At 46.4% G+C, this 21,710-nt stretch overlaps 1 protein-coding gene across 1 annotated transcript in view; it reads left to right on the top strand.

Moving 5' to 3' along the window:
* Positions 1-15,392, top strand: part of ASXL1 (ASXL transcriptional regulator 1) — a gene marked incomplete at both ends in the record, with an annotated part of 59,593 nt that extends 44,201 nt beyond the window's left edge. The window contains 9 exons of the mRNA XM_080716198.1: positions 3,652-3,772; positions 3,846-3,943; positions 4,463-4,556; positions 4,993-5,145; positions 6,290-6,453; positions 6,542-6,638; positions 8,915-9,020; positions 10,869-11,505; positions 12,495-15,392. Coding sequence (XP_080572324.1) covers positions 3,652-3,772; positions 3,846-3,943; positions 4,463-4,556; positions 4,993-5,145; positions 6,290-6,453; positions 6,542-6,638; positions 8,915-9,020; positions 10,869-11,505; positions 12,495-15,392 — 4,368 coding nt within the window. The remainder of the gene's footprint in view (positions 1-3,651; positions 3,773-3,845; positions 3,944-4,462; positions 4,557-4,992; positions 5,146-6,289; positions 6,454-6,541; positions 6,639-8,914; positions 9,021-10,868; positions 11,506-12,494) is intronic.
* Positions 15,393-21,710: the final 6,318 nt, after the last annotated feature.

Raw genomic sequence — 21,710 nt, 5'->3', positions numbered from 1 at the left:
ACAGTGGTGGGGAGGGCTCACTAAGTTGCTGAGGCTGGCCATGTGTGATCCTCTTGTCTCAGCCTCCCACGTACTAGGATTACAAAGTCCAAGCATTTTGATGAGGGATGCTCCATGTATTTGTTGGTTTAATTTTTGCAGCTTATTCTCCTATTGGCAGAGCATGAATCTTACATTATTTTTACTTCCATCAACAGTATTTGTGTGATTTTTCCATATAATTGGAGGTGAAATCTTCCAATATAATAGACCCCTTTTATTCATTAATAATTATTTTATCTTAGTTTATCAACAAGAGTATTTTCATCATAATATGGAAGTCCGTAAGCATAGAATCTATACTAAAAGTACCTCCCTACCCCCCCCCCTTTTTTTCTCTGTACTGGGGCATTTGACCTCTGAGCTACACCCCCAGCCCTCTTTATTTTGAAATTGTGTCTCAGTGAGTTGCAGAGGGCCTCACTAAGTAGCTGAGGCTGTCCGCGAACCACGATCCTCCAGTCTCAGCCTCCCAAATGATGGGATTACAGGCGTGCGCCACCACGTCTGGCACTCCTTAGCTTTTGATTCTGAGGAACATTTATAGTTACAGCCAGTAGGAAGAAGAGATAAAGATCTAAAATGTGTTTTTTTTGGCCAGGCATGGTGGCGCACACTTGTAATCTCAGCATTTGGGAGGCTGAGACAGGAGGATCCAGGTTCGCGGACATCCTAAGCTACTACTTAGTGAGACCCTGTTTAAATAAAGACTAAGCTGGGTGTGGTGGAGCATGTTTGTAATCCCCGCGCTTGGGAGCCTGAGACAGGAGGATCGCACAGGTTCGAAGCCAGCCTCAGCTACTGAGTGAGGCTCTCAGCAACTTAGTGAGACCCTGTTTCCAAATAAAGTATAAAATAGGTCTGGGAGTATAGCCCGAGGATAGAAAGCCTCTGGGTTCCACCCTCAGTACTGCAAAAAATAAAATAAAGACTAAAAAATAGGGCTGGGGTTGTAGCTTGGAGGTAGAATGCTTCTGGATTCTATCCCCAGTACCATGTACACACATAAAAATGTGTTTTTAGCCTGGCGTGGTGGCACACGCTTGTAATCCCGGCATTAGGGAGGCTGAGACTGGAGGATTGGGGTTCGCGGACAGTCTCAGCTACTTAGTGAGGCCCTCTGCAACTTAGTGAAACCCTGTTTCAAAATAAAGAATAAAAAGCCGGGCGTGGTGGCGCATGCTTGTAATCCCCGCGCTTGGGAGGCGGAGACAGGAGGATCACACAGGTTCGAAGCCAGCTGCTCTGGCTTAAGAGACCCTGTTTCCAAATAAAAAAGTATAAAAAAATAAATCTGGGAGTGTGACCCGGAGGTAGAAGGGTTTCCAGGAACCCCAGTACCACCAAAAAATAAAGAATAAAAAATAGGGCAGAAGGTGTAGCTCAGAGGTCAAATGCCCCTGAGTTCCATCCACAGAACCGCAAAAATAAAAAAATAAAAAAATGTGTTTTTGTTTTTTATTAATTTAAGAGAATGATTTTGACTTAAAATTGGTGAAAATAAATAGGTGAAAACTTAATGTAGTAGTTCAAGGGACCCATGAAATTACTGTCAGATTGTTATGGGGTCTCCTTTTATATTTATGATGTGTATGTATAATTTTTGTGTGTGTGTGTTTTGTGGAGGGAGTTGAACCCAGGGGCCTTCTAAGACCTTTGGTCTATGCTGCCAGTCTACCCCTGCACTTTTTTTTTTTTTCCCCCCAGAACTGGGCATTGAACTCTGGGGAATTCTACCTCCGAGCTACACCCCCAGCTCTATTTTTTATTCTTTATTTTGAAACAGGGTCTTACTAAGTCATGGAGGGCCTAAGTTGCTGAGGCTGGCTATACCATGAACCTGAGATCTTCCTGTCTTAGCCTCTCAAGTACTGGGATTACAAGCATGCGCCAACATGTCCAGCCAGCCCTATTTATTTTGAGATCATGGTCTCAGTAAGTTGCTGAGAGCTTCACTAAGTTGTTGGGGCTGGCTTTGAATTTGCAATCCTCCTGTCTTGGCCTCCCAAGAACTGGGAATACAGGTATGTGCCACCACACCCAACTTAAACGTACGGTATATATTTTTTAAGAGGTAGTATCATGTTTTTATCTACTCTTCTGTTACATACATTTGAGGGGGGGAGGTCCTGGGGATGGAAGCCAGGGGCCTTCTACTTCCGAGCTCCACTCCCAGCCCTATGTTTTATTCTTTATTTTGAAACAGGGTCTCACTGAGTTGCAAAGGGCCTCACTAAGTAGTAGCTGAGGCTGTCCACGATCCACAATTATCCTGTTTTGGTCTCCCAAATACTGGGATTACAAGTGTACATTATACACACTTTTATTTAATGACATTTCCTTTTTCACTTTATATCTTTTCTCCAGCTCCCAATATGTGTGTGTGTGTGTGTGTGTGTGTGTGTGTGTGTGTGTGTGTGTGTGTCTGTCTGTCTGTCTGTCTGTCTCACTGGGGATTGAACCCAGAGGCATTTTACCTTTGAACTAGACCCCCAGATTTTATTTGGAAACAGGGTCTCACTAAGTTGTGGAGAGCCTTGCTAAATTGTTAAGGCTGGCTTCAAACCTGTGATCCTCCTATCTCAGCCTCCCAAGTACTGGGCTTACAAGCATAGGCCACCACATCTGGCTCCAGCTCCCAATATTTATATTCCTTCCTAGATTAAAAAAAAAGTTATTTACTTCAGTGCTGGATATTGAATCCAGACTGTCAAACATGCTAGGCAAATGCTGTACTGCTGATTACCTTCCTAGCCTCTTTCCTAGATTTGAGGTATAAAGCAGCGCTTATGGAGAGAACGCAAAGGTTCTCTGGTCGACTTCGACACTGAGCTCATGCAAGGAACCTTTTAGGTGATGAGGTGATGGAATGTGCAGTGGAGTTCTTCTCTGCACTCCAGCATGTTTTCACTGTCTTAGTTTGCCTTTTACCCCCTACTTAGTGAGTTAGGTGCCCCAGCTCTATGTGTATACTTCTTTTATTGCTCTTTGTATTTTCTCCCTAGTTAGTTGAACTCCTTGAAGGCAGGGCTCTGATTCCTACTTTTTTTTTTTTTTTTTTGGTGCATGCTACTGGGGATTGAACCAAGGGGCATTCTACCTCTAAGCTACATCCCCAGCCCTTTTGTTATTTTTTGTTTGGAAACATAGACTCACTAGGTTATCACAGCTGTCCTAAAACCTGTAATCCTCTTGTCTCAGCCTCTCGAGTACTGGGGTTACTAGCACATACCCCAGGCCTGGCTCTGCATGCCACTCCTTAACACCTACCTCCAGGAACTAGCATGCTCTAGCTTATAGGAAGTGTTACGTAAATGTTTTATGAATGATCAAATGCAAAAGTATATCTAACTTTCTTAATAATGGTGTATTTATGAAAAGAACTTGATGAGAAAGCTTATTTAGAAAGGGACTGAAACCAATATTCTAAATCTTAGGCTAGGGGTGTAACTCAGTGGCAGAGTGTTGCCTAGCAAGTGTTAAGGATCTGTGTTTAACAACCCCAGCACCACAAAACACACACAGACATTTCCAAATTCCCTCTTCTCCCAAACCTTGCAGATTTAGGAGTGTCTGTTGTAGAATTTGCAGGGTTTTAATTTCCTTTTACAGAAGGATGCCCTACAGTGGTCTCGAAATCCAACTGCAGTAGAAGGAGAGGAGCCAGAGGACTCAGCTGATGTAGAGAGCTGTGGGTCTAATGAAGCCAGCACTGTGAGTGGTGAGAATGATGGTAAGTGCCTTAAGAAGGTAGGGAAGAGCCCCCACGTAGCCTAGGGACTAACCTTCACTTCCTCGTCTTTCAGTGTCTCTTGATGAAACATCTTCAAATGCATCCTGTTCTACAGAATCTCAGAGTCAGTCCCTTCCCAATGCCAGGGACAGCTGTAGAGCTTCCTCACAGGTAGGGAGGAGAGATGAAGACCAGTCTTAAGAGGATGAATGAGTACAGGTGCAGGTCAGGATTCTTCCTCCTTCTTCAGTTAACTGTGAACATGTTTGAGAGCAGAGAAATACATCTGATTTCCACCTTAGCGCCACTTTAAAGTGGGTCCTAGGAAAACTGAACATTAGGTCCAAGAACTGAGTGATTTGTTTTTCTCTTCATGTGGTTGGGTAGTTCTCTTGTTTTTGTACTACACATGTGAACATGCAGGGAAGGGAGGATATACTATAGTCCTAAGTAGTGAGGACACAGCATGAGTGGCTGTTTGAACAGTGGCACAGCCTGATGCTAGCCATGAAATGGGTGCCGTGGCGATCAGCACACCTCAGTGAGGGCCATCGGTGCTGTTGTCCGCACTGCCTGTACTCTGGCTGCACACAAGCTCTTCTAAGAGAGTGGGTAGTATAGGTCAACAGGGAGTGCTGCTGTGGCTCAGCATATGACTTGAGCTCTCTTTTGTCCCTTCTGGGAATACAGGCAAACAGACAAAAGAAAAAAACTGGGGTGATGCTGCCTCGAGTTGTGCTGACTCCTCTGAAGGTAAACGGGGCCCACGTGGAATCTGCATCAGGTATGTGTAGGCTCATTTGCTTTTTCCTTAGGTCCCAGGGACTTGGCCTCCCTCTGTCAGTACTCTGACCTAGCTGTGCAATGCCAGTCAAGCTGTTGAGCCAGAGCCAGAGAGCTGCCCTCTAGCATGCTGTGGTGGTGTGGTGTGTCTGTCGCCCGGCTCTGCTATGTGCCCTCCTCTGATGGAGCACCTGATGGAGTGTGCCCATGCTGTGTAAAAGCTGTAGTGATGTATAAGTGAAGGTGGTGGTTTGGCATTCTTAAGGTGATAAAAAAGCCAGACCATGAAGTGGTGATTCTGTCAGCCCAGGGCTGGGTGATGGAAGCACCCCAGTATTGCTGGCAGCACATCAGAGAGAGCTGGGAGATTTAAGCTTGTCTGAGAGCCATGGGCGCGGCGCGTGATGCTTTTGACCAGTGGAATGCTGTGTCTTCAGGGTTCTCGGGCCGCCGCGCCCATGGTGAGAGCGGCAGCCTGTCCAGCAGCAGCAGCGGCTCTCTGGCCCTGGGCGGTGCTGCTATTCGTGGCCAGGCCGAGGTCGCCCGGGACCCTGCCCCGCTCCTGAGAGGCTTCCGGAAGCCGGCCACAGGTGAGTGGCTTGGCACTCATTTCTCTGCCTGTAGGGGGTCCCTGCAGGCCTAGTGAGAAAACGGTGTCTCTACCAGTTCATTTTTGCTTGGGTGGCCCTCTGTTTTTGCTTTTGGTTTTGGTTATTTCACATATGGTTCTCTGCTATGAGTGAACTCTTTACAGAGATGGTGCCATACTGTCCTTGTCTGTCCCTGTGGGGCCTGGCTTGTGTCTGCCTTGGTTCTGTTTCAGAAGTGTTTGAGTGAGTGAAGATGCCTCTGAGCTTCTCAGTGGATTCCCATTTCTGTTTTCTTTCCTCTGGTAGCATCCTACTCTGCTTGTTCTCCACACCTGTAATCTCTATAGATTCCCTTTGGAAGCACATGTTGAATTTGGGGTCCACAAACAAATTCAGTAGTGCTACATTTATATACCTTCTGCCCGTAGTAGGGCCATCCTTAATGCTAGTAATAGCTGTTTGCTATTGTGGGATTTATTTCTTATGTTCCACTAACATTGGATTCTGAAAATAAACTATTGCCCAGGTGGGAACTAGGTTTGCTGGCATACTGTTTTTTCAGCTTATTAGCATTGCTCAGTCTAACGCCTTTATTTGTAGTGATTTTTTTCTTTTTAAATGAAAGCAACATTTACTTGGGCTTCTGAGAGATACTGACGTTTCAGTTATTGTTGAACAACTACCCCTTGATATATTTCTGGCTGGAAATTGTACCTCATTCATAGAAGGCTTCTGCAGGTTTTTTCTGTAGTACACTAACTAGGGTTATTTTTAAATAACTTTCATTCTTCAGTTGGGCTTTGTGGAGCCTGTTCTGCAGCCTTGAAGGGTGCTCAGAACCTGCCCCTGCCTGCTCTTCCGTGGGAAGAGTGTCCTCTTCAGACTGTGATACAGCATGGAACAGAGTGTTGTCTGAGGGGAGGCAAGCCTAGATGTTGTCAAGTTCAGTGGCAAAGGCAGTAAACTGGAAAGGAATAGTTTTACACAGGTTAGGATGGACTGGACAGTTGGGCACATTGTGTGCAGAACAAACTTCTGGGTGGCTTAGAGAAACCCACAAAGTTTCTCTGCCAATTGGAACTTGACTTATTTGTTTTTTGGCTTTCAGAAACTGAAAATCTAAATTTTGCTTCAAAAATCACAGGTCAAATGAAGCGCAACAGAGGGGAGGAGATAGATTTTGAAACTCCTGGGTCTATTCTTGTCAACACCAACCTGCGTGCGCTGATAAACTCACGAACCTTTCATGCCCTGCCATCTCACTTCCAGCAGCAACTCCTCTTCCTACTGCCTGAAGTGGACAGACAGGTACACTGCTCAGCCTCCAGACCGTTTTCTCAGCTGGATCCTCTCTCAGTCTCATTGTTCTTTCTGTTTTTTCCCCTTGTCTTCCTAGTTGGGGACAGATGGCCTGTTACGCATCAGCAGCAGTGCGCTCAATAACGAGTTTTTCACCCATGCGGCCCAGAGCTGGCGGGAACGCCTGGCTGATGGTAAGTAGACTTTCTCTCTCATGGTTTGAGGTGTACCTGCCATGTGTGCTGTTACCTGTCTCTTGGTATTTAAGACCCAGATAACTCATTTTTCACCAAATTCTTTTTCTTAAGGGATATTTAGTTTAAGGCAGGCTTTCTCTTCATGGTACTAATAAATGTAGTGGACATATGCCATACAGTTCTGAAAAAGTCACATGGTATTTGGACTTCCACTCTCTTGTATGTACAAACCCATTCTGCCTCTCATATTCATCACTGAAACCATACAATACCTATTCCTTTCAGTAATCATGATATCGTCTGGACTAATAGAAGCAAGTACACTGTGGTTTTGGCATGTTAAGTTCCACCATGCTCTTGTTTTTGGCCATCGTTGTTAGAATAAATGTTAGCTTCTCTTAATATATTATGTGTGGAAGCTATGTGAGAGTGAGTCGAGGACCCTCACCACCCTTAGGTTTGATTACATGTATGGTCATGCTCAGGGTAATGGTTTACTTATCGCAAAAGAAAGTAACAAACTCAGCAAAGGGAGAAGGTACTTGGGGTGAGGAGAAGGGAAAACCAGGTACAAGCTTCTAAGGTCCTCTCTTTGGAGACAACACAGGGCACATGTAATTTTCCCAGAAATGAATTGTGATCACCCTTGGGAAATAACCTATCAGGGAATCTCATTAAAGGCTTGATGTCCAGGATTTTTATTGGGAAAAAGCCACTGCTGAGGACAAAAGGAAAGCAGCTGTTAAGCATAAACCATGTCGTTGGCACCAACAGTTCAGGCATGGGAATCTCTTGGAAATCCATGTTCCCACATGTTGGCCAAGGACTGTCCTTGTAAGCAGGCCTTTCTGAGGATATGCTGTCAGGTCTGCCGTGCTTTTTTTCTACACAAGGAATAATAATGATTCTTCTGCTTATTAATTTATTTATTTTGCGGGTCTGGGGATGGAACCCCGGGGCATTCTACCTTTGAGATACACCCCCTGCTCTATTTTTTTTTTTTTTTTTTTTTTGGGTGGTACTGGGGGTGGAACCCAGAGGTAGAACTCCAGGCTATACTCCCAGACCTTTTTTATATTTTATTTGGAAACAGGGTCTCACTGAGTTGCCGAAAGCCTCACTAAGTAGCTGAGGCTGGCTTCTAACCCGTGTGATCCTCCTGTCTCAGCCTCCCAAGCGCAGGGATTATAAGCGTGTGCCACCACACCCGGCCCCCTGCTCTATTTTTTTAATCTTTATTTTAAAACAGGATCTCAGTGCCAGGCGTGGTGGCACACGCTTGTAATCTCCGTGCTTGGGAGGCAGAGACAGGAGGATCGCGCAGGTTCGAAGCCAGCGGCACGCACTGGCTTGGGAGACCTTGTTTCCAAATAAAAATGTAAAAATAGGTCTGGGAGTGCAGCCCAGAGGTAGAAGGGCTTCCAGGAACCCCAGTACCACAAAAAAAAAAAAAAAAAACAGGATCTCACTGAGTTGCAGAGGGCCTCACTGAGTACCTGAGGCTGTCTGCGAACCTCTGGTGTCAGCCTCCTGAATGCTGCCAAGCATGTGCCACTACGCCTGGCTTATATTATTTTTTGATCAGTTTTGACCATTGCTTGCTCTTGAATGACCTAAGGCCAAATAAATTTTCCTTCTAGCAGACATGTTAGCTTTGTCCTGATTAAGAACATAATGTCTAAGAATCACTGAAGGAGATAGAAGCATGTCATTTTTTTTGTGTGTGTGGTAAATTTCTTTTTCTTTTTTCTTTTGGTACTGGGAATTAAACCCAGGAGACTTCTACCTTTAAGCTACACCTCTACCCCTAATGTGTGTGTGTGGGGGGGTACTGGGGTGGAACTTTAGGGGCATTTTACCTCCGAGTTATACCCCCAGCCGTGTGTGTGTGTGTGTAATTCATTTTTAAACAGGGTATCCCTTGAGTTGCAAAGGGCCTCACTAAGTAGCTGAGGCTGTCCGAGAACCTCATTCCTCCTGTTTCAGCCTCCCAAATGCTGGGATTAAAAGTGTGCACCACCACACTCAGCTCCTATTTTTGTTTTTGAAACAGGGTCTCTCTAGGTTGATAAGAGTCTCACTACTTGCTGAAGCTGTCCTCAAACCTGTGATCCTCCTGTTTCACCCTCCCAAGTATAGGGATTACAGGCATGTACCACCACACCTAGCCACGCCCTTTTAAACTCCTGCTATAATAGAACTAGAAGACGTGGTTGTATGCAGGCCAAATACCGATATTCTGAATGCACTTATTAGAAAGTCTTTCTCTTTAGGCGAATTTACTCATGAGATGCAAGTCAGGATACGACAGGAAATGGAGAAGGAAAAGAAGGTGGAACAATGGAAAGAAAAGTTCTTTGAAGACTACTATGGACAGAAGTAAGGCACTTGGTGCTATGAGTCCTGGTCTGGGTGTTTTTTAATAACTGAGGCATATAAATTGTTCTCAAAATACCATCAGCCCTTTGTACCTGTGGGTTTTCTATCCATGGATTCAACCAACTGTAATTTGAAAATACTTGGGGGAAAAACTTGCATGTGTACTGAGCGTGTACAGACTTTTTTCCTTGTCCTTATTCCCTAAATAGCCTAGTACAACTACTTATTTAAGTGTTTACATTGTATTAAGTAATGATAAGTAATCTGGAGATGATTTAAAGTATACAGGTAGAGAGCTGGGGATGTTACTCAGGGGTAAAGCACTTGTCTACCATACATGAGGACCTACGTTCAAATCCCAGCACCACACACATAAAAAACAAAGTATGTGGGAAGCCAGGTGTGGTGGTGCATGCTTATAATCCCAGTACTTGCGAGGCGGAGACTGGAGGATCGCGGGTTCAAAGCCAGCCGCAGCTACCTAGTGAGGCCCTAGGCAACTTAATGCGAACTTACTTCAAAAATAAAGAATTAGAAATTGGGCTGGGGGTGTAGCTTAGAGGTAGATGCCCTGGATTCAATCCCTAAAATCGCAAAAAAAAAAAATTTTTTTTTTTTTTAAATAAAATAAAGCTGGGCGTGGTGGTGTACAGCCATTATCCCAGTACTTGGGAAGCTGAGACCAAAGGATCACTTGTTCGAGGACATCCTCAGCAAGTAGTAAGACTCATCAACCTAGTGAAACTTGTTTCCAATTAAATAAAATTGGTTTGAGGGGTGTAGCTCGAAGGTAGAATGCCTCTGGATTTAATCCCTAGTTAACGCCAAAAATATGTGGGACAATTCTCATGAATTATATGCAAAGATTATGCCTTTTTTTTGATACTTGGATTGAACACAGGGGCATTCTTCTGAGCTTTACCCCTTGCCCTATTTATCTTATATTTTTGAAACTGGGGCTTGCTAGTGTGCTGAGAGTCTCACTAAGTTGCTAAGGCTGGTCTCTAACCAAGTATTCTCCTCACTTAGTCTCCTTGGCTATATTACTGCCATTTTATATAATAGACTTGAGCATTCATGGATTTTAGCATTTGCAGAGGGTCCTGGAACCAATTTCCCATAGATACCAAGGAACAACTGTTTACACACACACACACACACACACACACACACACACACACACACACACATTTTTTGGTGGTACTGGGGGTGGGACCCAGGGCACTGTACCTAACTACACCCAGAACCCTATTTTTTTAGTCTTTTTATTTTTATTTTTTATTTTGTGTGTGTGTGTGTGTGTGTGTGTGGTACTGGGGTTCCTGGAAGCCCTTCTACCTTCGGGCTACACTCCCAGACCTATTTTTACATTTTTATTTGGAAACAGGGTCTCCTAAGCCAGCGCACGCGGCTGGCTTCGAACCTGTGCGATCCTCCTGTCTCTGCCTCCCAAGTGCAGGGATTACAAGCATGCGCCACCATGCCCGGCAGTCTTTTTATTTTTGAAACAGGGTCTCGCTGAGTTTTAAAAGGCCTTGCTAAGTAGCTGAGGCTGTCCGTGAACTGCTGTCTTCCAGGCTCCGCCTCCTGAATGTTCAGATTACAAGTGTGCACCACCATGCCTGGGCTTGTACTATATATTTTTATGTTGAACAAGAATATAAAGATTGCAGTGACTTGGGTCATTTAGCTCAGTGTCATTCATAGTGAAGTGAAATTATGTTTTTCTCTGTGGTTAATACTGTGTCCTACATGTATTTATTTTGTTCTGTGTGTCAGAATGTGTATTGTTCTAGAAATACACATGCTTGTCTGGCCTGTAACTGATGATGTCAATTTGGTTTACAGATTGGGTTTGACCAAAGTAGAGTCATTGCAGCAGAACGTGAGCCAGGAGGATGCTGATATCAAGAGTGGCTTGAGTGTCCCAGCAGAAACATTGAGGCCACAGCGTGGGCCGGCCACTCGGCAGCGGGATGGGCATTTTAAGAAACGATCTCGGCCAGATATCCGAACGAGAGCCAGAAGGAATCTGTACAAAAAACAAGAGCCAGAACAAGCAGGAGTTGCTAAGGATATAAACTCTGTGGGACCAGACGTCGTCCTTTCCAAGGATGGGGAGGCTAAGACCGACTCAGTGGAAGTTAACAGTGCCCTACTACCAGGTGTGTCCTCTGCAGCATCTGGCCCAGAGGGTTCTGAATGCCCAGGTGAACCTGTGGCTTCTCGGATTCAGACTGAGCCAGACAACTTGGCACTTGCTGCTGCTGCATCTCCAGACAGAGTTCCTAGTTTGCCTCAGGACCTTGCAGATCAGGAGCCCAAGGATCAGAAGAGGAAATCGTTTGAGCAGGCGGCCTCTGCGTCCTTTCCCGAAAAGAAGCCCCGGCTTGAAGATCGTCAGTCCTTTCGTAACACAATTGAAAGTGTTCACACCGAAAAGCCACAGCCCACTAAAGAGGAGCCCAAAGTCCCGCCCATCCGGGTAGGAGATTGTTTGATTCCTTCTGGCACCAAGTTCCCTTTGAGGGTCTTGAGATTGTACAACTCTTTGTAGGGAGAATCCCTGGAGCTCTGGGCCTGAATTATGAGGGAAGATGGAGCTTTTTTGTGTGTGTGTGGTACTGGGGGTTGAACCCCAGGGGCATTCTACCTCTGAGCTACACCCCTAGCCCTATTTTTTATTCTTTATTTTGAAACAGGGTCTCACTAAGTTGCAGAAGCCTCATTAAGCATGAGGCTGTCCTCAAATGTGCAATCCTCCTGTCTCAGCCTTCCAAGTACTGGTGATTATAAGCATGTGCCACCACGCCCAACTTGCATTCTGTATTTTAACTGCAGCCTCCCTAGGATATCTGGATGAGGTTTAAAAAAAAAAAAAATCAGCCAGGGATGGTGGTACACACTTGTAATCTCAGTAAGTACTGTGGGGCTGAGACAGGAAGATCTAGGTTCTAGGCCGGCCTCAGCTACTTAGTGAGGCACTCCACAACTTAGAACCTGTTTCAAAATAATAAAAAAGAGGGCCAGGGGTATATCTCAGAGGTAGAATGCCCCTGTGTTCAATCCCTGGTACCCACCCACACACACACAAAAAAAGTGTGGCATAAACTGCCCTTTAGTAGAATATTTTCAGAATGAAGGATGTTATGGGCAACCATTTGATTATGATTGTTGTTTTTTTTAAACTTTTTAAACTTTTTTTATTTTTTTTACAACAGGTAAAAAAAACATACAACAGAACGCTTTTTATAAGATACAATTAGTCATACAAATATAAAATCTACACAATCACTGGTATTGTTCTACTACTATCACACAGTGGCATTAACAATTTGTCGATTGTTTTATTTTTTAAGAAAATTGTTTGATTCTCAAGTTCATGATCTCTAAGCTGCTAGTTTCTCAGTTTTGTTTTATAGTTTCTAGGTTGGGTCGCCCAGTTAAAACTGTTTCCCTGTGCTTTTCTTACAGATTCAACTTTCACGTATCAAACCACCCTGGGTGGTTAAAGGCCAGCCCACTTACCAGATATGCCCCCGGATCATCCCCGTCACAGAGTCCTCTTGCCGGGGCTGGACCGGTACCAGGACCCTCGCAGACATTAAAGCCCGTGCTCTGCAGGCCCGAGGGGCGAGAGGGCAACACTGCCACAGAGAGGCGGCCACCTCTGCCATCGGAGGTGGGGGTGGCCCGGGTGGAGGTGGCGGCGGGACCACCGATGAGGGAGGTGGTAGAGGCAGCAGCAGTGGTGATGGTGATGAGGCCTGTGGCCACCCCAAGCCCAGGGGCACCCCAAGCACCCCTGGAGAGAGTGCGGCAGATCTACAGCGAACACAACTATTGCCGCCTCGTCCTTTGAATGGGGAGCTCACCCAGGCAGGAACTGCCATATCCAGAGCCAGAAGAGGGGACTTGGTTTCTCTCAGAAAGGAGAAAAGCTGCCCACTGCAGAGGGTTGCAGGTGTACTCACACGTGGGCTAGAAGATGCCTCTCAGCCCCCTGTTGCGCCCACTGGGGACCAGCCGTGCCAGGCTTTGCCCACACTGTCCTCCCAGACCCCACTGGCTGGGAGGTTAGTGGGGCAGGCTAAGTTGCACCTAGATAGTAGAACTGAGGGTGAATCTGGCACCACTTCCTGGGAAAGGGAGAGGGAGATGCAAGGAGCCACTGTCCCCTCAGAGAATGGTGCTGTACAGTCTCTAGTGGAAGCTGTTGTATTAAAAGAGGAGATTGGCCAGGCCCTTGACAGTAATCCTACTTTGAAGGATCCTGTAAATGTGACCACCCCCACTTCCACACCTGAATTATCATTGGCTGGCTGCCTGCCGGACAAATCATGTAATGACGAGTTAGGATTTGGTGACTCTGGCTCACCGGTGGACGAGAGCCATGGTAGAATACCATTGAAAACCAAGGTGCTCATGTCTGGCAGTGCTGCTCCTCGGACAGCCATCCCATCAGATGATGAGATAGTGGAACAGTCTGAGCCAGAACCCAGAGAAAATGTTCCCTCTGTGGAGCCCCAGGTTGGAGAAGAATGGGAAGAAGCAGCCCTCCTCGCTGCGTTGCCTGGGGACTTGGCAGCCAAAGAGGGCTGGACGCCCCCTGGTGGCTGCTCTTCACTTTGGACAGCGCTGCCTCAAGGCAGGGGCAGCACTGGCAGCCACAGCAGGCAGTCCGACGTTGAGAAGCTGAAAACCAGTGGAGATGCTGACTCACTGAGCCCGGACAGCGAGTCCACAGACACAGCCTCTGACTTTGAAGGCCACCTCACTGAGGACAGCAGCGAGGCTGATGCAAGTGAAGCCAGAGTGACGCAGAGATCCTCGTTGGACAAGGGTGCAGAGCATGGTTGGCCCCAGTCAGCCTTGTCATCAAAGGTCAATGGGGACCTGAGTCTGGCTACAAGGACAGAAGGCTTAGTTGCCCCTCAGAGCTGGGTGTCTCGAGTGTGTGCAGTCCCCCAGAAAATCCCAGACTCCCTGCTGCTGTCCACTACTGAGTACCGGCCAAGACCTGTGTGCCTGGCCAGACCTGGGTCCTCAGTGGAGGCCACCAGCCCACTTGTGATGCAGTTGCTGCAGGGTAACTTGCCCCTAGAAATGGTCCTTCCTCCAGTCTACAGTGACAGCAAGCCAGAATTCCCACAGCTACCACTTAAAAAAGGTCAGAGCCATGGTGGGACCCTGGGAATGGGATCTTTGCATGATCCTGGGGGAAATAGTCTCATGGTTGACAGAAGCAACTCTGGTTGTTTAAAAAGATTGAAAGAGCCTCTTCTTAAGAACTGTGAAGCGAGCACTGATCTTGGTAGGGTAGAGACCACCCGGGCTCCTGGGGCACCCCAGATGGTTTTTAGGATGATCCCAAGTTTAGACTCCCTACATCCAGTGACAAAGCTGGTGACTTCCTCCAGGAAACTGGAAGAAACAGATTCCAAAGAACAGTTGTCGTCTTTTGGTTTTGAAGAGGAGAAGGAAGCCAGGGATGCTGTCGAGTGTAGTGATTCAGATGCTGCTCCAGGTGAGCTCACTACCTCAAGAGCACCTTGTTTCTCATCTCCAAGTGTGATTTCTTGTGGTCCAGAGCAGAATGATCACATCCTTGGTGATCAGAACAGCATCAGAGGCGAAGGGAAGAAGCTCTCTGGCCCTAGGAATGTGAATGTGGCTGCAACCCTTCAGTGCCCCAGACCAGTGGACCCAACACCACTGCCTGCTGAGGTCCCTCCAGCTTTTCCCAGTAGAAAGTTGGGGCCAAGTAAAAACTCTGTGTCCGATGGGGTTCAGGCAGTAAGGGAAGACTGTGCTCCAAAGCTGCCCCCTGCCTCTGTTGTTAGCAGCAAGAATGAGAAAACTCTTGTGGGGGGTCCTCTTACTGCAAATACAGAAAACAAAAAAGCTACTGGGCACAGTCCTCTAGAACTAGTGGGTCACTTACAAGGGATGCCCTTTGTCATGGACTTGCCCTTCTGGAAACTGCCCCGAGAGCCAGGGAAAGGGCCGGCTCAGCCTCTGGAGCCTTCTTCCATTTCCTCCCAACTCAACATCAAGCAGGCCTTTTATAGTAAGCTTTCCAAACTCCAGCTGAGTTCCACCAGCTTTAATTACTCCTCCAGCTCACCTGCCTTCCCCAGGGGCCTTGCTGGAAGTGTGGTGCAGCTAAGCCACAAAGCAAACTTTGGTGCGAGCCACAGTGCATCGCTTTCCTTGCAGATGTTCACCGACAGCAGCACAGTGGAGAGCATCTCGCTCCAGTGTGCGTGCAGCCTGAAAGCCATGATCATGTGCCAAGGCTGTGGTGCATTTTGTCATGATGACTGTATTGGACCCTCAAAGCTCTGTGTATTGTGCCTTGTGGTGAGATAATAAATTATGGCCATTCGAAAAATTGTATGTTTAGTGTGTGTATTTTGATAATGACCTTAAATCTGTATAGAGAATATCATTGACATAGTAGACTCTCAGTAGGCAAGAGCACTCTTGCCTCCCCCTAAAATTTATAGTGCTAAAGCTGTTTGGCATTTATGAACCCTTTTGGTCTTGCCAAGAGGGCCTGATGGGCTGGCCAGCCTGAGCCTTTGTAGACAGAGCCTGGTGTGACAGGGGAGTCTGCCTGACACCTAGGGGGTCTTGAAACTTAAGAAGGTTGTGTTCTCCACCAAGGGAACTCACCTGAACTGAGCAGGAATGTGAGTCTTCCACTATCCCCTCTCAACCATCTTCTGCTGCTCTGGGAAGTTGATGGTTGGGGAAAAAACCAACTCTCATCATTGCCCACCAAGGGGGTTGAGCACCTGCTGACTTCAGGGTCACAGTTCACTTGTTTGCTGGTTGATGGAGGCAGTTTGACCTTTGGTTCTTTATCTGCAGCCAGTTTGGGACTTAACTGTCTCTGTATGATCCTCAAGCCCACAAGATATTTTGGAAACTTGAATAGCCCTGCTTGGACAATGGGGTCAGGGAATAGGGTTTGTTTCCTATGAAAATGCCATTTGTACACCTTGCGAGTCAGCTGTACTGGTGTTCACAGGTAGCTTCTCTGCCTGCTACCCTCCTTGTCACATTGGACTCCGGGAATGGGCATCTCCACACACCTGTGTATGTGAAAGTCATTTTACATTTCCAAGCAGTGTGTGTTTCTTATTTTTATATTTTTAACTCTATTCTTGGATGTATAAAGCGAACTTTTTGGCTTCTGTAAGTATGCTCTATGCACCTCTAATGTTTTATCCTGTATTTATATGTTGTACACAGTACTGGCCGATTCTGTAAATGGATGTATTGTACAGAAAACATGAACTCTTATTTTATGTCTTCATCATTACATTAAAGTGGTGTCTTTTACTTCTCAACAATGATTGTTAAAGCCACTGAGTGCTCTGCTGCTTGATGTGAGGGGGAGAGGTGACTGACTTGTGATCTGTCAGGTTGGCCTGGTGCCTTATCAGGCACTGCCAGGGCATCTGCCATATCCTGCAGAGCCACGATCAGCCCACCTGCACACCACTGAGCAAGCACACCTGCTTCTCATATCCCCAGCCTTTAATGGCTGCTTGCTACCAGATGTGACATCACCACTACCGGTCTTAAGGGCTTCTGGATTCATAGGTGAGTTCCCTGAGCAGCCCCCCAGGCAGGCCTTCTGATCTGGCTCCAGGGTCACCACTCATCACAGCAATACCTGGGGCCACCGGGCTCCTTTTGACCTACTTTTGACAGGTTTGGGAAGAAAGCCATGCCTGCCTCTCTTCCAACACATTTTTAGCAGGTATTTTCCCTGCACTTGTCTTTCTGCTTCCTGCCTTGTCTCTTGTATCTCAGCTTTTTGTGAAGTTGAGAATTCTTGTTTAATTTAGGTCTCTCTCTGCAAGTACTTCTGTATGAAGTATAAAATGTGTATGCTTGGACAAGGCTCATCTCATCTCCCCCGCCCCCTTTAACTTGGCATTTCTGTTCTCTGAAGCATGAGTGGGAAGTTGATTTAGATGCCGTAGTTTAAATGGAATATTGGCCGAGTCAGTTGTCAGCTCAAGAGTGTTTACCAAAGACCAGGAGCAGGTGCCCATGTGTGTCCAGTCCTCTTTCTTCCTTGTACCTTTGGGGCCACTCAAGGGTAGTTTGACACTGGTCTGGTTCATGGGGCTGCCCAGAAAATAAAAAGCACTGCTCTTGTATGTCTCATGGTATTGGAAAAATAAACCTGTACAACCTGCATCTGTGGTCTCAGTCATCTTCTGTGGCTGCCTGCTGGTGTGGGAAGGTCAGGTTCAGTGCAGAGGTGAACTGGGAAGAAGAGTCCATCAGCTTGCCTCCTTTCAACCATGGCGCCTCCCTCCTCTTGAGCCATGGAGTTCTTATGTGTGGAACTGTTTTTGTGAAGCTAGTGTGAAAAGGAGTGACTTGTCAGTTTCACTGGTCTTTTGAATGTGTTTATGACCGGGCAAACTTCTCCAATGCATGGACTGAAGTCAAATCTCATGAAAGTAATGAGTGCTTTTCCCTGTGAATGGAAGCAGAAAACAGTGATTTTCCTCTGCAGCTGCTCATCCAAATTGCTTTCCAGAGATTGAGATTGCCGGTGGATTCTGAGTAGTTGGTAATCCATAGCTGGTGGCCAGTTCTGACACTTCCCTGGTATGAGGCAGGTGCTGGGTTGGCTGCTGCTGAGCAAATGGGTGCTGCCAAGATGACTACAGTACATGGTCTTGTGCTTATCAGAAATAATCATAGTACATAAATAAGCCAAAGCAAATAAGAACATGATGGAAGTAGAACTTGCATATAGCCCCATTAACTTTTTTCATGAATTGGAGAGAATAAACTTTGCAGGAGGCAGACCACCTCTTGGCACAATTCCAGTATCAGTTTGCAGAGCTACTGTTTGGGAATCCCCATGGTGGCCAGGCGACGTATACTTCTGCCTTCGTATCACGGCATCCATTTGCCCACTTGCGTTGGCAGGAGTTCAGAGTCCATTAGAACCCAAGGCAGGGGCTATCCCGTGCCAGTTGCATCTGGGTTTGGGGCGTGTTACTTAACCTTTCTGTCAACTTCCTGTCTATAAAAGGGACGCTAGTTCCTACGTCATCAGTTTGTTGGTTCCTGCTACGTAGGGAATAGCGATTATTAACCTGTGCCAGGCTCAGGCAGTAAGAGCTCCATGAACTAAACAATAGAAACTTGAATGGCTGAGGCCTGCTTCACCTGAGGCCTAGAAGGAGCTGTTGTGATGGACACCAACAGTTTTTTTTAATACTATGTGGGGGATTAAAGATGGTATTTGGGATGGGAGGCTTGCTTTACTCATGGTAGAAAGGACAAGGAAATCAGATGTTTTGGAATATGGGAAGGATATTACCTTACTGGCCTGGTGGGAAATTAATTTGTTACCCAAGTTCTTGGGAGATCAGCCTGCACTGCAAGAGTGAGGTGTGGGGATGTGCGTGTGCCAAACAGCAGCCTACATCCATCTGGGGTCTCGCTAGACCATCGGCCTTCCCTGAGGCAGGTGCGCAGCTGTATTGCCTTTGCAAGAATGCCATCTGAAGGCCGGGCACGGTGGCGCACGCTTGTAATCCCAGCATTCAGGAGGCTGAGACCAGAGGATCGTAGTTCGCGGACAGCCTCAGCTACTTAGTGAGGCCCTCTGCAACTCAGTAAGACCTGGTTTCAAAATACAGAATAAAAAAAACAGGGCAGGAAGTGTAGCTCGGAGGTCAAATGCCCCTGGGTTCCATCCCCAGACCCACCCAAAAAAAAAAAAAAAAAAAAGCCATTTGAAGCCACGTAGAGTAGGATTCGTGACTTTGAAGATTGCTCCTTGAAACCCAAGTTGGGTAGTATCTCGATGCTTCCTTGTTTCTGAATCAGTTTGGAAGTTTGGAACATGTTTCCTTTGCAAGACAGTGAGGACCGCTTAGTGAGTGTGTGCTGTGTGCTGCTGTTGGCACTGCTGCCATATCTTTGCTGTCCTGCGATTACTGGAGTGCAGAAAATGCTTCCTACCATTCCAGAGGGCACACAGTCTTGCTGCTGGGGCCCCTATGTAGCCCTCCTGACTAATAAACCTAATAAAATCTGGGCTTATGCCAAAGACTAACATAGGGAAGACAGGTCTTTGTTAGGATTTTTTTTAACCCTTTTAGATTTCTTACTAGGCTTCCCCCGTGCGTTTTAAATGAATTGGAAAGGCACGTTCTTTACTTTCCCTCATTGAGTAAAGGAAGCTTTGCCTATTGGTGAATTTCAGTTCAGTGCTTCAAGGGGATATTTTGTTTGATGATGTCCTATGTCCACTGTTAACAGCAGTGGTGTGGAGCTCCATTTAAAGAAGTCAGACGGGGACAAGCCAGCGCTTCTCCATCTTCAAGTGATTTCTCCCAGGGATCCTAGCTCTCTGAGGAGCAGCAGCATTCTGTAGAGGTAAGCACTTGGAGCTGAGGGGGAGGTCAGCAGGGTCTGCGTGAAGCCGGTTGTGTTTTGGAGATGCTATCCCAGTGCGTCTCAGCAGTGAGTTTCAAGAGGACGAGGAGTTTTCTTGGCCTCACTGATGGCGTGCTGTTTCACAGCCTGGCAAGGGTGAGATACTGAGGCCCCACTTGTGCTGTGCCCACATCTGCTCCTGTCCGTTTGAGCCGCCATCCAGGTGCATACTCAGTGCAGAGCTTCAAACTACTGGCTGCCTTTGGCTCTCCCATGTTAGTGCTTGGCTACTGCACATAATTTTTCTGTTGTTTGTTTGGTACTGGGGATTAAACCCAGGGGCATTCTGCCTCCGAGCTGCACTTTTTTATTCTTAAAGAATAAAAAAGTTTATTTTTTATAAACTTTTATTTTTTAAGCAAGCCTCCCCTCCCAAATAAAATTTTATAAACTATGAGACAGGGCCTCACTAAGTAGCTGAGGCTGGTCACAAACCTACAATCCTCCTGTCTCAGCCTCCCAAGTAGTGGGATTACAAAAATGTACCACCACACCTGGCTAGAGTTTTTTGTTTTTGTTTTTTTGTTTTTTTAAGGATTTCTGAGCCAGGTGTGGTGGCACAGGCCTGTAATTCTAGAACTTTGGAGGCTGAGACAGGAGGATCACAGGTTCTCAGCCAGCCTTAGCAACTTAGCAAGGTCCTTTGCAATTTACTGAGATCCTGTTTCAAAATACAAAATAAAATAGGGCTGGGGTGTATAGCTCAGAGGCAGGATACCTCTGAGTTTGATTCCTCCATATAAAATTTTTTTTTCTACACTGTTATTTTAAAAAATAGAGGTTTTGACTCCAGGTGTGATGGCAAATACGTGTAATCCCAGCACTTAGGAGGCTGAGACAGGAGGATCACACAGGTTTGAAGCCAGCCTCAGCTACTTAGTGAGGCTCTTAGCAACTTAGTGAGACCCTGTTTCCAAAATATATAATAGCTCTGGGAGTATAGTCTGGACGTAGAAACGCCCCTGGGTTCTACCCCCAGTGCCATAAAAGAAAAAAAGAGGTTTTGTCTGGGCTTGGTGGCACATGCTTGCAAATCCCAGCATTTGGGAGGCTGAGACCGGAGGATCATGATTAGCAGACAGCCTCAGCTACTTAGGACCTCCACAACTTAGACCCTGGTTTGTTTGTTTATTTGTTTGTTTTTTTGTGTGTGGGTCTGAGGATGGAACCTAGGGGCCTTCGACCTCCGAGCTACAGCCCCTGCCCTATTTTTTATTCTTTATTTTGAAACCGGGTCTCACTGAGTTGCAGAGGGCCTAAGTAGCTGAGGCTGTCCACGAACTGCGATCCTCCGGGTGAGAACCTGTTTTAAAATAAAGAATAAAAAATAGGGCAGGGGTATAGCTCGGAGGTCGAATGGTGGTGCACGCTTGTAATCCCAGTATTTGGGAGGCTGAGACCAGAGATCACAGTTCATGGACAGCCTCAGCTACTTAGTGAGGCCCTCTGCAACTTAGTGAGACCCTGTTTCAAAATAAACAATAAAAATAGGGCCGGGGGTGTAGCTCAGAGGTCGAAGGCCCCTGAGTTCCATCCCTAGACCCGCAAAAAATAAATAAATAAATAAAAATAGGACCCTGGCATGGTGGTGCATGCTTGTAATTCCAGCATTTGGGAGGCTGAGACAGGAGGATCACGCAGGTTTGAAGACAGCCTCAGCTACTTAGTGAAGCCCTTTGCAATTCAGACCCTGTTTCAGAATAGAGAATAAAAAATAGGGCTGGGGTGTCGCTCAGAGGTAGAATGCCCCTGGGTTCCATCCCCAGTACAGTAAGAAAAAAATAAAATAAAAAATAGGGCTGGGTATGTAACTTCGAAGTAGAATGCCCTTGGGTTCAATTCAGTTCCTGGTACCAGAAAAAAAATAGGGCTGGAGGTACAGCTCAGAGGTAGAATGCCCCTAAGTTTAATCTCCAGGACCCCTCAAATAGAAGTTTTAATAACAACTAATAAGATAGGCATATACATGTACATAATAAAATGTATAGCCGGGTGTGGTGGCGCACGCTTGTAATCCCCGCGCTTGGGAGGCAGAGACAAGAGGATCACGCAGGTTCGAAGCCAGCCGCGTGCGCTGGCTTAGGAGACCCTGTTTCCAAATAAAAAAATATAAAAATAGGTCTGGGAGTGTAGCCCAGAGGTAGAAGGGCTTCCAGGAACCCCAGTACCACCACTAATAATAATAATAATAATAATAATAAT

Source organism: Muscardinus avellanarius (assembly GCF_963383645.1).
Source record: "Muscardinus avellanarius genome assembly, chromosome: 19".
NCBI lineage: Eukaryota > Metazoa > Chordata > Mammalia > Rodentia > Gliridae > Muscardinus > Muscardinus avellanarius.
This window is presented reverse-complemented; position numbering and strand designations above follow the sequence as displayed.